Source organism: Hippoglossus hippoglossus, chromosome 23, assembly GCF_009819705.1.
Source record: "Hippoglossus hippoglossus isolate fHipHip1 chromosome 23, fHipHip1.pri, whole genome shotgun sequence".
NCBI classification, from domain to species: domain Eukaryota; kingdom Metazoa; phylum Chordata; class Actinopteri; order Pleuronectiformes; family Pleuronectidae; genus Hippoglossus; species Hippoglossus hippoglossus.
This window is the reverse complement of record NC_047173.1, coordinates 11,029,021-11,044,182: the sequence shown is the minus strand read 5'-3', so window position 1 is coordinate 11,044,182 and position 15,162 is coordinate 11,029,021. Positions and strand designations below refer to the sequence as shown.

The window sequence follows — 15,162 nt, the reverse complement described above, 5'->3', positions numbered from 1 at the left end:
AAATTTTCAGGTCAAAAATTCGAATAAAACCCAAAGTAGAGAAGCATGTGTTGCACTGTATAAAAATTGAATTGATTTAATTTTTAAAAAGTCTTGTTCACTCTTCTCTCCTCTCCTCTCCTGCTCTCCCTGCATATCAACTATTAATGGAGAGGACAGCAGAGAACAAGAATAAGAACAAGTGAGGCAATGCGCAGATTACAATGTGATGCGTATGGGTGACAGATGCCGAGACATTTGGAAAACATTAATGGAAAGATTAAGATTAGAGGGGTCAAAGATTAAAGTGTCAAACGGTCACAGAGTAAAGAGGATTGAAAGACGGAAAAGAGAAGAAAACGGAAGAGAAAAACTGACTCTCACTCTGTTAATATCTTTTTTGATAAATGTTTGCCAATTGTTTTGATAAAAACGCTAATTGTGTGTTTGTGAGGGATCCGGAGAGAGAAAGATATTTTTGTGTGAGAAAGCTATGATCCCTCTACATTTCTGCGCTGGTATTTAAGCATTAAAGATTACGTTTGTATATGTACAACTTGTAGTGTGTGCCTAGTGTGTAGTGTGTATACTAAAAAAAGCTTTAAAAAAGGATAGAGAGAGAGAGAGACATGAGAAGACTTTGACGTTTGCTCAGATAAACAGTAATCATGTTGTCCACAGTCAGTTCAAATCCCGCAATTTAAAAACTTCTGCACCACAAAAAAACACAATGGAACCAAAATACAGCTTGTGTGAAACACTTGCTTTTTGCGAATATCAAATACATAAGAGAGGAGTTTTAGTCCTTACACAACACACTGAAACACACTGGTAAAAAGCAGCACGTACCTCCACCGGGGCCCAGCAGTCCCCTTGAAATCAATCAAGCTGCACCAAATTTCACACACACAAATTCTTGGATCCTCCCCAAAATGTAATGGGTTCTCTCTTGGCCCATGTCTCAAGTTTTGTGGAAATCCATTCTGTTGTTTTGCATAATCTTGCTGACAAACAAACAAACAGATGGACAGGGGTTAAAACATGACCTCTTTGGCGCTGCTAATTATTCCCTCTAAATAGTCTTTTGTAGGCATGTGGACATTAAGTCGTAGATTCAATGGACAGTGCAATGCAAACAGATTGTGTTTCGAGGGCAAATACAATGGCAAGAAAGTTAGTGAACCCTTTAGAAGGAACTGATTTTCTGAATTAATTCATAAAATATTATCTGATCTTCATTTAAGTTACAAGTGTGGACAAACCCACAGCACTTATGCTAATAACAAACAAATATTTACGTCTTTTGTGTCTCCAGTGAACACAACCATTAGATTAAACAGTTCAGGGCTTCTAGACCATTCCTCCAACAGAGCTGCTACTGCTCAGACATATGTCTGGTGTGAGCGCCTCTCAGAGGTCACTCTACACGCACACACATACATGTGCGCAAATGAGAAAGAATGAGAGACACACACTTTCATGCACGCTCACACACAGACATCTGATCTTCCTCTATTATTAATAGCCACACTTGGTAGGAATGAAAAGGGTTTTCCAACTCATAACATTATTAAAAATCAATTAATTTTCTTCCATCCCCCTCCTGCCTTCTTACTCCTTTCCCATCTTCCCTTTTGTCCCTCTTCATCCCTCCATCATTCTAACACCACCTGGGCCACCTGATTCCATTATATCAATTAATCTGTACCTTTCATTACATCTGCTCTCTGTCTATGACCTTTTTGTCTGTGTATTTGTGTGTGTGTGTGTGTGTGTGTGTGTGTGTGTGTGTGTGTGTGTGTGTGTGTGTGTGTGTGTGTGTGTGTGTGTGTGTGTGTGTGTGTGTGTCTCCTTCCTGCAGCCCATACTAATTTATTTTTGGGTCATGTGTGCGTGTTAGTGTGTGCAAATGTGTTGTTTTTTATTATTATTTCTGACTCTCTTCCTCCCTCTATTGCACGTGTGTGTGTGTGTGTGTGTGTGTGTGTGTGTGTGTGTGTGTGTGTGTGTGTGTGTGTGTGTGTGTGTGTGTGTGTGTGTGTGTGTGTGTGTGTGTGTCTGAAAGAAACCGAAAAAATTGAAATGACCTCCTCACTCGTGGCCTTATTTTCAGTGTCCCCTCTGTGCCCAGAGAGTTAGCTACTGTGTCAGTTTAATTTATTGGGTCTGTTCCTGTGGTGCGTGTCTGTCATGTGTTTGGCTACGTTTGGGGACAAATCTCCGACTAAAGACCATTTAGGGGACAACTTGTTCTGTCGAGGACAAAAGCTGATTTCTGGGTCAGTGGTTGACGTCAAGGGTAAGATTCCAGGAAATGAATTAATGAAAGTGTACGTAATTTCCCCAAAATTAATTTTTGTGTGTGTGTGTTAAATATATATACATACATATTTAGCCTTGACTCCAGGGTCATGCTACCATCAGCAGGAGCTCTCCTCACTGGTCATTTAACACAACAACATGCTAAACGATGTCAAACATTTATGAAGACACACATGCACACATGCACCCATGCACAGTCAACACTCTCTGTTCCTAGATAGACAGACAGACAGACAGACAGACAGACAGACAGATACTCCCTCTTTCATGTCACAGTGGAATTGCCACATTTCACCTTTGACTTCCTCATTTTGTTGATACAAATACAAGTTAGTTGTACATAAGCATAATTTTGATAATGTTTGGACTGGTTAATATGGTTACTAGAGAATCTGCTTAACAGAATAACCCAATCAACAGCATGATTTTTGAGGCTTTGAAGGTGCATTTTGACAGCATTATATTCTTATTGGCCCTCTGAGGCATTACTATATTTAATGATGCACCAAGTCAGAGATTTCCTTGCACAGTTCATGAATCAATCCGGGAAATCAGTAGCGATACCCAGCCCTCTTTCCTACCTCTCCATCTTTGTGTCAGTCTTCCTACTTGTCTTGCTCTACAACACATACACATTGTAAAAATGTTTATTCTGTTGGGCACACTACTGAGGCGAGAAAGCAGTGAGACTGTGAGCCTGTTTACCATCGTTCCAGTCTCCCTCTCGCTTTTTCACATATTCAGTTTTCCCGTCGTTCACAGTTCACATCCCTCCATCTCTCATCCCCCTATCTCGTTAATGTAATAACCAATTAACTGCGGCTCTTGGTTGGTGAATTTATTTATTTATTTCTTCATTAATTCATTTCCTTTTGAAAACGCTCTCCACTGTGATTGGCAGCTCGCACTAATTGCAACTCAGCCTGTGAGTGTACAAGATACGCTCTCACATAAGCACACACACGCGTTGAAGCTCACACATTTTCACTTGCATGCACACAAAGTCATGCATATCCTTCTGTACACAAGTGTATGCAAACTGAACAAACTTGAAGTGTAAATGCTTGCTAGCTATTCACACATTATGGGGGGAAAAAACTGTTACAACACACACACACACATTGAGGGATCAGTGTGATGGTTTTAATTAGATTTGGCCTGTCAGCCTCAGAAAGCGAGAGAAGGCAGATTACTGCTGCCCTCCATAATGGCCTTCCAACACTTTATCTGAGATTATGGTGGAGGGAGACGACTTCAAGGTCACCGGCACAATTGAGGTGGGGGTGTGAGTGTGTGGGAGAGTGTTCAAATACCCAAACAAAAAATGTCAAATGTCACCATGAAAGTCACGCATCGCTTTGGAACAAAAGTAAGGACACTGATCTAGCATCCTTACATCTGTTTTCTCCCTGTGTGAGAGAATGATTGATCACATATGCAAATGTGTTGCTGGGATTTCCACAGACGGACGTACAAACCCTCATAATTAACACCCAACACATTTCTTGTTTTCTGTCTATAGATTTTAACAATTTGGATAATTTTGAACACAAATTCACATTAGCTGTATGAAGAGATAAACAATTGCTCAATTAGCTTAACAAATTTATCTGTGTATGTGCCCGATTACAGGCTGATTACAGCCATGATTCAGCATCTCAACGGATTCATGAGCGAATTGACAGAATCCAAGAAAAACATGCATCCTCACCCACTAACCGAAACCCTGACAGAACATGTAAGAGCTTTTTCCCTGGTATGACGAGAACATACAGTTCACAGGATATTCTTGCCCACAGTTATTGATAATTCATCACCTAATAGCATTTTACAAGCATAATTGAGGGACTTATTTTCAGCCTGTCGATCTGACGTCAGCTTCACGCAGGCTTTTCTTTTGCCTCCTCACAGCTGTGATGTAACTTGTGCAAAAAACAAAAGGTAATGGAGACTTGATGTTGACTGTGAAATGAGTCATGAGGCTACTCATTAAATCTCATATGGAAGTGAATGGAAACTAATGACTGAATGGAAGCAGATTCAAATTCCAAGGCTATGGCTGCTATTGTGCAGGTGCCAGTTATTGAAATAGTTTACATTCTACATACTATGACAATGACTACTTAGGCCTTAAAAACTAAATAATGATAATAATATTAATAATAATAATTATAAGTATAATTATAATAGAAGACAATATTAAAAATGTTAAGTTAAGAAATAAAAAATGTGAAATTATTTATTTGAGATACTATTAATACAACTGTAAATGCAAGGTTTGGTTGGTTGATTGTTAAACGTTTTTAAATCATGACCTCAGTTTTTCCAAAATGGTTTGACTCTTGTCTGTTGTTTTTGGTCTGATAAATAGAACTATGACTTTATTCCAACCCTAAATCACTTAACCCCAACAAACAGGTGTCCATCCCATTCCCTCTGCTCTCTCTTTTTCACTTCTTCTTCCCATATCCCTCACTCTTCCCCTTCCACCATGAAACCAGACCAAACACAATTACCCAACCATAAACTAATCCCACTCTTAATAAAGCCTTTTGCAACCTGACTCCATTACAGTAATTATTCTACTGTATTATTACAGTACGTGATGGTGTGTGTGTGTGTGTGTGTGTGTGTGTGTGTGTGTGTGTGTGTGTGTGTGTGTATTTATATGTGCTCTGGGTATTGTGAGGCTTTCCCTGAGTGGCTGTAAAAAGCAAGCTGGGCGAAAAAGGCAGAATCTTTGATTGTAATATGAAGTGTCATATCTTCCCTCGCAGTATGTGTGTGTGTGTATTTTTTGTCAGTGTGGGCGTATACAGTATGTGTGCTCTGAGAACTTATGCAATTACCATTTCTTTTTGCATTACGAGGCGGACTGAAATGCTGATGGACGTGCAGCCCTAAGCTGACACAAGCAATTGCTCCACCGAGTGTGTACGCGCGTACATTTGAAATATATACAAAACACACACTAATTCTAGGCTTAAAGTTTTGAAATGGAGAGACACACACACATAGACACATGAATACACACACACACACTATCTAAGAATAGTCGGTTCACACAGCGGTGCGGAGGCTCAGAAGGTCAGTTACTGTAGAAGGATTTTCATAATTTGACTTGTGAAGGCAGAGCTGATCTGTACAGCCGGTCCTCTTCTGCTCCTCCAGCCTGAGAGCTGAGAGAGAGATATCGTCTCTCACCCTGGGACATTAATCGGCTCATTCATGTTCTTTCTTCTAAACTGCTGGAATTAAAGTTTCTCTCACCGTTTATAGTCTGCTACTCCTTCTACAGCCATTACTTCTATCAACCAATCATTGAAACCAGTATTTAAACTGTGAATATTGTCACAGAAGTGGTGTCTTAACAGCTGTTGTTTATAATACTTATACAGTAAATCACAATTAGTGCTACTGCTGTTATCACTGGTACTACAGTAAATGTTTATTAGTGTTGTTTTGCTCCAAATGTTTTCTTTCCTTAACAGCTTTTTCTGAGCGTTCAGCCACATTTGACTGAACTATTAACATTAAACAATTTGGATGATTAGCCTTTAAGCACAAATTTTCATCCTCTATTTATTTTTCCTGTCCTCACTTACCCTCCTCATGTTCATGTTCTTTTTATTCCACTTACCTTACTCCTCCCCCTGGTTGTTCTGGCTTCTACCTTATCCATTTACGTCCATTCATTTTTTATGTTCAGGTTCATTTTGTTGCACCTAATTGACCTCTCTCGCTCTCTCTTCCCCCCTCTCCCCCCCTCTCTCTCTCTGCAGCCATCGGTGTCCAGATGACTCTTGACGCGTTTGAGTCCAGATTCTGGTCCATTACGTCACAGGTAAATACTTACAGGCATCAACATAACACAATTATCATTTTACAGAGACAGAACATGTTGTGGACATTGGACTGAATGAATCCCTCATATTCTATATGTCAGTGAGAATTGTGCCGCTGCAAAAAGGATGAGTAAAGACAAAACAACCCTTTAATATAACAGCTGACATTTAGCTAAATTGTCAATTATTTACAACTTTTGAATTCATAAATAGTGGCATTTAGCTGTCCTGCTGTATTTTAAAATATGACTCATGAATGAGGAAGCACTGTCCTCTGTTTGGGAATTAAACCCTATTATTGTAGTATATCTTCAAGTTTTTCCACAATAGATTTATGTTTTCTAATTTATTTTAATTCCCTCAATAAAATGGTTTATTGTGTTGTATATCATATTATTGTTTTTAATTTTTCTACTTGAAACCTTTTTCCTGGCCCCTTTAAAAGCTTTTCAATATCTTGTACAAAAGATACATTCAGTAGCTTTCCGTAAAGCCAGCAGCTCACTGTGACACAACATATTACTCATGACAAGGATGATCATAGTTTCCTTCTCCGCTCCATTAAGTTGTAATCACTACACTTAAACTTTGTTGAATTCGAAGCTTAATGCAGTGTTTTACCAATCACCGATCCCGCCATTAATAGACTGCATACCCTGCCCAAAACATTATTCTGAAAAATGACATGTCATTGTTTCCCGTGGACATTTTATGTGCCACTAAGAGAAAACGATCAGTGCTATGGTTTTCGGTTGAGTCTCCTTTGTGGTCTTCGAACACCTTCAAGAGAACATTTGCTTAATTTGCCGTAACACCTTTGCCACAGCGGGTGATTGATAGCTCTACTGTTGTCCTCCTCTGCTCCCGTGGCTGTAAATGACAGCAGTTAAAAGAGCATTAAGGCTGCTGGCTAGCCATCAAATGATGGATAGCCGCAACCACGAGGCTGAGCAGCTCCCAAATGTGTTTGTGTATATTTATGTGTGTTGGTGAAGGTGTGAATAATAGAGTGCTGTGTATGTGTCTGTCATGTTGACAGGAACCTTATGCATAACCATCTGTGCACAAGCGTGCTGTTACGTCCATATTCATCCACTAAGAGCTCATTAGCATCGTCTGCAATTGTTAACCACCAGATTTATGCTGAATACAAAGTCTTTCTCATTTTCATTTACTGTGTGCACCATCGACTCCTCCCTCCCGTCTAAATTCACAATTTACTCCCCTCCTCCCTCCTAATTCTTTCCCCCATTACCTTTGTTTTCCTCTACACAGTTTTCCCACTCTTCTCATCTCCTACGCCCCCGTCTTCCCTCCTTACCTCCTCTCCTCAACCCTTCCTCTTCTGCTCAGTTAGCTTACGTAATCCTATTATCGTCCTGTCATATATTCACTGTCAGGTAGCTTTATTTCGTATGGGTGGTGTGTGCATGCACTGACATTAGGGGCTGGTCTTGACTGTGTGTGTTCATGTGTGTGTGCATGAAATCCTCTGTCTATTTTGAGGGTTCAGCTCACTTGAGGGTGACGATACTATACCTACTGTAAATCCTGAACTTAATACCTGTATCCAAGAGGATGTACAATTGAAGCCACAACCATCAAGCTAAAAAAAGCCTATAAAGGCCTCAAAGTGGGTTAAGAAACATATCATATAGTTGCTATTCATTGTGTGTGAATGCAGTGTTATAATACATATATGTCTTACCTTAAGTTTAATCTTTCTATTTTGATTTATTTGAATGAGATAAATCCTGCAGATCTGCTGCAGATCATTTGTGTTGCAGAAAAGGCTTTACAAGTCATTCAAATTATTGTTTATGTTCATGCATACAAGAAAAATGCGTTTTTGCTATGATTTTCACTCTCCTCCATCATTACATGTTTGTGAGAAACATATTTGAATCCTAAATGACTAAGAACATCAAAATTAGCTTCCTCCTTATGACCCCCGCACATACTGTAGTCGGCAGAGCTCAGTGAAGGAGTTACATAAGCCGTAGAAGTCACATCTGACATTGCAGCTACAGTATTAAGTTGACTACCTTAAAATACGATGTTATTAGTAGATGAATTATGAATTAGTGAGGGGAAGAATAAAGTATGAGCCTACATCTAATGGGAACCAGTCAGAATGTTAATAGGAAAATGTTCTGGCATCCAAGTGCAGCACAGTCTGCTCTGTGTTACAAAACTGACACATTATGTTGTATGGCGTTAGTTAAATCTGAAATCCCACAACATTGGATTAAAATATGTAACATAAACAGGCTGAATCCTGGACTGTGATGCCTCATATGTTTCTCATAGTCCTTTGCTGATACACTATGTCAGTGAGTGGAGATGTAGTGAGATTAATGGGAATCAAAAGATGAAAGATCTTTCACTCTTCACATCTTGACACGCTCTTCATCTCCCGGAGAAGACTCAGCTGCTTTTCCTTTGTCTCTAATTCCACGTTCGATAACTCTGTGCTCATATAATGTGTCTGTGTTTGTCATAGACCTGAACCACAACCTTTGAAATATGAAATCAACATTATATTATTTTTTGGTATTCTTCAAACAAGATAGCTTTATGGTTTTATCTTAAAAATATTTCTTCAAAACGATTTAACTGCATGTACTTAAAAAAATTTGACGATCAAATTTGTTATCTTCAGAATGTGTATATGTGTGTTCTGTGTGTGTGTGTGAGGCTGTGAGGCTGTGAGCAGACAGTGGGATCATCAGTTGCCGAGAGAAACTGTTCCATTGAGGTTCAGGGTGTGAGTGATAATTAATGCTCTCGCCATCAGCTTGACTCCTCCTGGAGCTCCCAGACGAGACACATTTACCAACACTGGTTCTGAGGGAACAGCCTCTCATGTGCTGCTTCCATTTATAAATCTGACCCTGGAGAAAGTGAAAGTGAAAATCATATATGTGTAGAAAAAAATCTATCAACTGGATTGGGAATGGAAATGGCAATCAACTGAGATTGATGATTGATTGATGATTACCTGAGTGTTTCTCCAGAGCAACCACCAAATTAAAATGTTCCATTTATACACTGGTATTATGTTATATAAGAGGCATTTTCCATTTGATTCACTGTGCATATTCACACAAAAACAATAATGATAATAATCTAATGGGACGTGTTCCAGTAAAATTGCTGAACACATAAATACTCCCAAGAAGATAAAAGACAAAGACATTTCCTCTAGTGCCACCTTCAGCACAAACTTTAAATTGATGAAAAGATATAATGTTTTGAGACATTAACTTTTTTTCCAGCTTTGCTCCTTGTCACCAAAAGCTCTCGAATCACGTCTGTCATGTGTTAAAAACGTCATTGACACACCCTCTCGCTTACTGTGAATCTTCCAGAAAATATCCAGACCAACTGACTCAGACATTTGCGTTCTCACAATCAGTCTCTCTGGGAGATTTCAGTGCATTTCTGAAAGCAGCTTGTGACTTGAGTTTCAGGAGCAGCGCTTGCTTGACCTTCCGCAATTAGCACAGATATATATAATTTCCTTCAAACCTCCCACCTCATCCAACTATGCCATTTGCCCGTAAGGTCATTCCGGTCATTGCTCTCACTGAACTGTTGTTTATTTCAGGAGGCAGTGATGGGAAGCAGGGAGAAAGACGGACACTTAGCTGTAATAGGATTGAAAAGGATGATAGATCGTCTCATTCACACGTTGACACGCTCTATATAGCCTGACCATGATTCCAAAGACATATGGTCCGTATCGGACATAATCCACATGAACTGTAGACATAAGATATGACCATGATGTCAAGAGGAGATCTATTGACACCTTGACTCATGACCAGTGCACTGATGAACAGCTGAACCTTTGTAGATAGTGGTGATGGAGTACAATTGCAAAGTACAAAGTGCAATTATATTTATAAAGGACGAGTAAAAAAAGCTGAGGAAAAAGGTGACAGTCTTGGTTTTTGACTGTTAAAAACCACAATGGAAATAAAAAAAAAAACATCTGCAGTTTTTCATTCATATTGGAATCACGTTCTCTGAGAAGATGAATAGCTTTGTCACCGGCAAAGCAAAGGTGTCAGAATGAAGACTTGTGTAGTCAGTGCATCGACTGGCATATCATTAACTGAAGTAACGTTTCTCTCTGTTTTCATGCTCTTGTGTTGTCTCTTTGTTCCTCTCTTCGCCTCCTCTCAGCCAAATGACACAGATGTAAGTATGGAGCTTTCCCTCTCTCCATCCTTCAAAGCAGCACTCAACTTTTAGCACAGAACCAAATATAACATTTTTATCAGCAGCAGCAGAGCGCCGTGAAGTCGGCTTCACACCCCAGTTAAAACAGATCACACATACGCACACAGACAATCACACAGTCACGGACATTCAGAAATCTAACATGCACAAACCTGCAAACAAAATCCCACACGTTCCCACCTCAGGTAGACATATCACACGCGAATGAATGCCTTCATACTAACACACCGAGTTTTCCTCGTGTGAGAAGTGACGCATGTTCGAGCCCTAACACCTCCACAGTCAAACGCAGACAAAGCATGTGTTCAAATCATTTCCTCACTTACACAAACATGGCCTCCCAGATAATAACACCCATCACCCCCCACAGTCGCTTCCACCTCTGTTTGTCAGTGAAAACCTGAACAAGTAAAAGGTTAAACACATAGCAAACACATTCTTTTCTTGTTGTCTGTTCGTCCTCTAGTGCTCTGACATAGAAGGGAAATGTCCTCTTCGGTGTGGCAGCTTTGTGAGTATATCAAGTCAGAGCACATTTATGGCTGCTGTAATATCTGGGTATTAAAGCCCCTCTCCATGAAGCAGTAAATGTTATCTAACTGTGTAATATTCATATGAATGATTGTGCTTATTACCTGCCTAGGAGGTTATATTTTCACATAAGTACTGTACATCCGATTTGCATTAAACCTGTTGGAGGGATGGGGTGTGGGCCAGGGAAGAACCCTGTACATTTCCATGTCTGGTTTTAAATACAAGATTTTTTTTTAATGTACGTATCTTTGTGTAACTATGAGTTTGTACAAAATGGTGGAAATTATCAGACTTCTTTCTTCTTCCTTTTATTTCTCTGTCAGTGGTGTTGGACACAGATCTTTCACTTCATCCGTCTCTGTCTCTTTTCTCATCTCAGGATATCAACTGTTACCTGATTGACAATAATGGATTTGTCCTAATTTCTAAACAGCGTAATGATGTGAGTTTACACACAAACACACACACGTACATTCATGTCTTTCTAGAGTTGGAAGGACACTCACTCCTCCGCCAAGGATATTATGTTTTTGTCTGTGTTTGTTAGTTTGCAGAATTATGCAAATAATTGTTTACACTGTAAACAGTGTGCGGCGAACCGAAGACGGAGGCTTGGCCCAAATACACACTGTCGGAAGCCACAAAATATTGGCTGTGGCCCCCAGAAGCTAATTCGTCTTCAGACAATAACCAATGGGCCCTGAGATTGATTTCAACCTAATGTACATTTTTGGGGAATTCACAATTGGACAACATAAATTGTAGTAAAGTATGGTTGTGCCCCTTCTTCTGTGTTTCTAAGAAAATTTGAGAAATTCAATCTAAAATCATGCATAATATTTGTTTGTGTAACACAATAATTTCCAACTTCATTGACATTAACGTTAAATGCACCTTTCTGAGGTGAAAGTGGGCGAGATGAACACTAAAGATAGGAGTTGATATTCACTCTGTCAGTTTATCATCACAGGAATTTAAACGATTCAACAACTCGGTTTGTTTCACTGTTTATCTGGCTTCTCTCCTGATAGGCGGGGAGGTTCTTTGGTGAGGTTGATGGATCAGTGATGACCACACTTATCAGAATGGGCATGTTCAAAAGGTAATACCTGTCCTCACCTGACTGGCTAGTTTAGAAGATAGCTGAGTGTCTGTTTGTGCACCTGTCTGCTTCTCTGTCTTGTCTGTCTGTTACCTGTGAGAACAGAGAATTACCTTGTCCTGTAAGAGCCCAAACCTCTGTGGCTAAAGCTGAGCTGTTCTTACTCTGCAATGTCAAGTGGAATTTTATTCATCCCAGTGTCTCATACTTATAATACTATGTATTTAAAACTGGCACACGAGCATGAACACTTGTCACTCTTACTGTAGTTACAGATCTAGAGCCTGCCTGACTGATTTTTGGGGACAGATACCAATATCAGGGATACACCGATATAATTATTAAAGGAGAAATTGGCAGTGATCCCTTAGATGTTGTTATCAGTCTACTATAACAAAGAAATGTAATTGAGGCTTGACATTTTACATTTTAATCATATACCTCATTCAAAATAACCATAAATAAAAAACATATAGATGTTTGCTTAATTGTTTTGTACCAAATATCTTTTGGAAATAGCTCATGTGGACCGAAATAATAGGAATGAATAAATAAAAAGGAAAAACAACCAAAAGTACAAAAAATTTGAAGTATGAAAATAAAAATAACTTTTTTCCGTTCAAAAAATCTGTAAAATAAAAGTTCTCATATCAGCAAACATAGACGCTGATACTGATATGACTGTGAAAAACTCAGGGGCAGTTCATTCCTCCATCTTGGTGTTTGTGGTGTAGATATCCTCGCTTTCCCCTTTCGCTGCCCTTTGAGCTTCTTTAGCTGCTCTGGATTTCTTTTCCGTCAGACTTTTCTTTTTACCCGTCTTTTATGTTTGAAATCACATGAGTGATGTGCTATTTTTAAACAGCTAAAAGATTTTGTCATGCTTCATGTGACACAGGATATTACATAACTGGTTCTGAGCATGCATGAACTTCATTGTCTGTGTGTATGTGTGCGTTTGTTGTGTACGTGCGTACGTCTGCAAAGCTGTGCGTGTGTATTTATGTGTTCTTGTGCTTCCACCTGCATAAGAACAAAAAATACCCACCTGTGAAGGAAAAACAAGAATAAATCGAAACACCGAGACAAATAGGGAAACTAATTTCAGCATGGAGATGGCTTTATTCCTTTTCTAAGTGAATCTGGGTTTTTACAAAGGTTGAGCTGAGCCATAAAGCGCTGAGTGTAATGGTCTGGAGAGGGAGGCATCAAGAAATCAATGTCAGTCAGATACAGCAACACCATTCGCTTTTGTGTGTGTTTCCTCAGGGTGTCCTTGTTCGACTACCAGGCCATGTGTAAGATGAACTCGCACTCTGTCAACAGCGCTCGTCCACTTCTCAGTGTATGTACAATAAACTCATTCTGTGTATGGTGATATTTTCCGTAAAAGCTCCACGCAACTCTGCAGTAACCATAATCCATCCATCTCTGTCTTCAGCCGTTCTATGGTTTGGCTTCAGCGCTCAAGTGGCTCCTCTCCAACTTCCTTCTGTAAGTGTTGCTAGGGGCAACCAGAAATGGCTGCCCCCAATCGAAACATAAAGTGGATATCTGTTCATGTTTTCTGTCAGAGTAATGGAAAGAATGCTTCTTGGTTGGCAGCACTGTTATATTATACAGACAAACAACACCAACCAACAGTGAAATTTCAAATCTAGTTTGATATATATCGTCGGATAAAGAGATGTAACACATATTTATAGGCTATTATACCCTCATTATAATACAAAGTAGTTATTTACTTCAGTAGTCAAAAATATTACAGGAATAGATCAATTACCTAGTTGAGTTACACAAAAATTAATACGTCCATGGAAAATATGAATATATGCTGCCACCAACAGTGAGTTAGCTTAGCACAAAGACAAAGGGACAAAGGGAAACAGCGAGCCCAGCAGGCAAAGAAATAGCTTCACAACACATAGCCTCTGTACAAACACATTGATATAACATCCATCCAACATCTATACTGCTTATCCTTTGAGGGTTGTGGGGGAGCTGCAATACCAGCTGACATTAGACAGGAGGCAGGACACCCTGGACAGGTTGCCAGCATCCAGATACAAATAACCATTTACACTCTCATTCACACCTATGGTCAATTTAGAGTCTCCGGTTAACCTAATCCCAGTCTACATATCTTTGTACTGTGGGAGGAAGCCGGAGTATCCAACAGAAACCCATGTAAACACAGGGAGAACATGCTGCCCAATATATAACAGTATGAGCATAACAATAATGAGCTGTATGTAGGTGTATCTTGTGCACTTTGGACAAAGCCAGGCTAACTGTGTCCTTGGTCTCCAATTTTTATGCAAGCTAGGCTAACGTGCTGCTGACAGTACCTTTATATCAACTGTATAACTCTCTGGGCAACAAAGCAATTAAATGAACTTTGCAAAATATCCCACTACTCCCTTTAAGTGCAGTTAGCAACTGAAGGATAAGAAACGGGGCACCTACTTATTTAGAAGAACAACCTGAGTTTTTACTGCTGTGACTTGGTGAGGCTGAAGTCACGTGATACGTCCAGCATCTTCATTAAAAACAACAAGGGGACTTATCCAGTTAAGACAAAGCTTCCAATTACTGCTGAATAACTTGGGGACCCATTTTAATATTCCCACGGCACAACTTTGGGTCCTGGCCCAGTTTGTGAAAGCTGCGTGCAATCTGCTTGCAATCTGCTTGGGCCCATAATGAAGGCTGCCTAATTGACTCCCTCTCTTTGTCCACTCTCCTCTTTCTCCTCTCTCCTTCACAAGGTTCCTCCTGGAGTTTAATATCTGTGGCTTCTGGCACACGGAGCATTTTGCTGATGGTGAGTTTATATCTACATTGATTTTAACCTTCAGAAGTCCGGGGCTATTTTGGCTGGTTTTGAATTGGCCTTAATGAAAATATCTCAAATTATATTAAGATATTAACATAAATCTAATCTTAACAAATGTCACCATCAACATTTCACTGACCAAATCCATGACAGACATGTATGTTGTGTCAGTTCGATAGCAGGAGAGTTCAAACTGTTTTGATTGATCAGTATTGATCATCAGTCAGAAGTTCATAGTGTCCTGTGATCCCCTCACCTCTCATCTGCGTCTGTCTCTCCATCGATCACACATTCAC

The 15,162-nt window shown here is 39.6% G+C and overlaps 1 protein-coding gene across 8 annotated transcripts in view; it reads left to right on the top strand.

The window, feature by feature from the left end:
* Positions 1-15,162, top strand: part of cacna2d4a (calcium channel, voltage-dependent, alpha 2/delta subunit 4a) — a 75,462-nt gene that overhangs the window by 57,591 nt on the left and 2,709 nt on the right. For all 8 annotated transcript variants that reach the window (XM_034578964.1, XM_034578965.1, XM_034578963.1 and 5 more), the window contains 8 exons: positions 6,084-6,145; positions 10,338-10,352; positions 10,861-10,905; positions 11,308-11,370; positions 11,960-12,030; positions 13,300-13,375; positions 13,472-13,524; positions 14,799-14,854. In XM_034578964.1, coding sequence (XP_034434855.1) covers positions 6,084-6,145; positions 10,338-10,352; positions 10,861-10,905; positions 11,308-11,370; positions 11,960-12,030; positions 13,300-13,375; positions 13,472-13,524; positions 14,799-14,854 — 441 coding nt within the window. The remainder of the gene's footprint in view (positions 1-6,083; positions 6,146-10,337; positions 10,353-10,860; positions 10,906-11,307; positions 11,371-11,959; positions 12,031-13,299; positions 13,376-13,471; positions 13,525-14,798; positions 14,855-15,162) is intronic.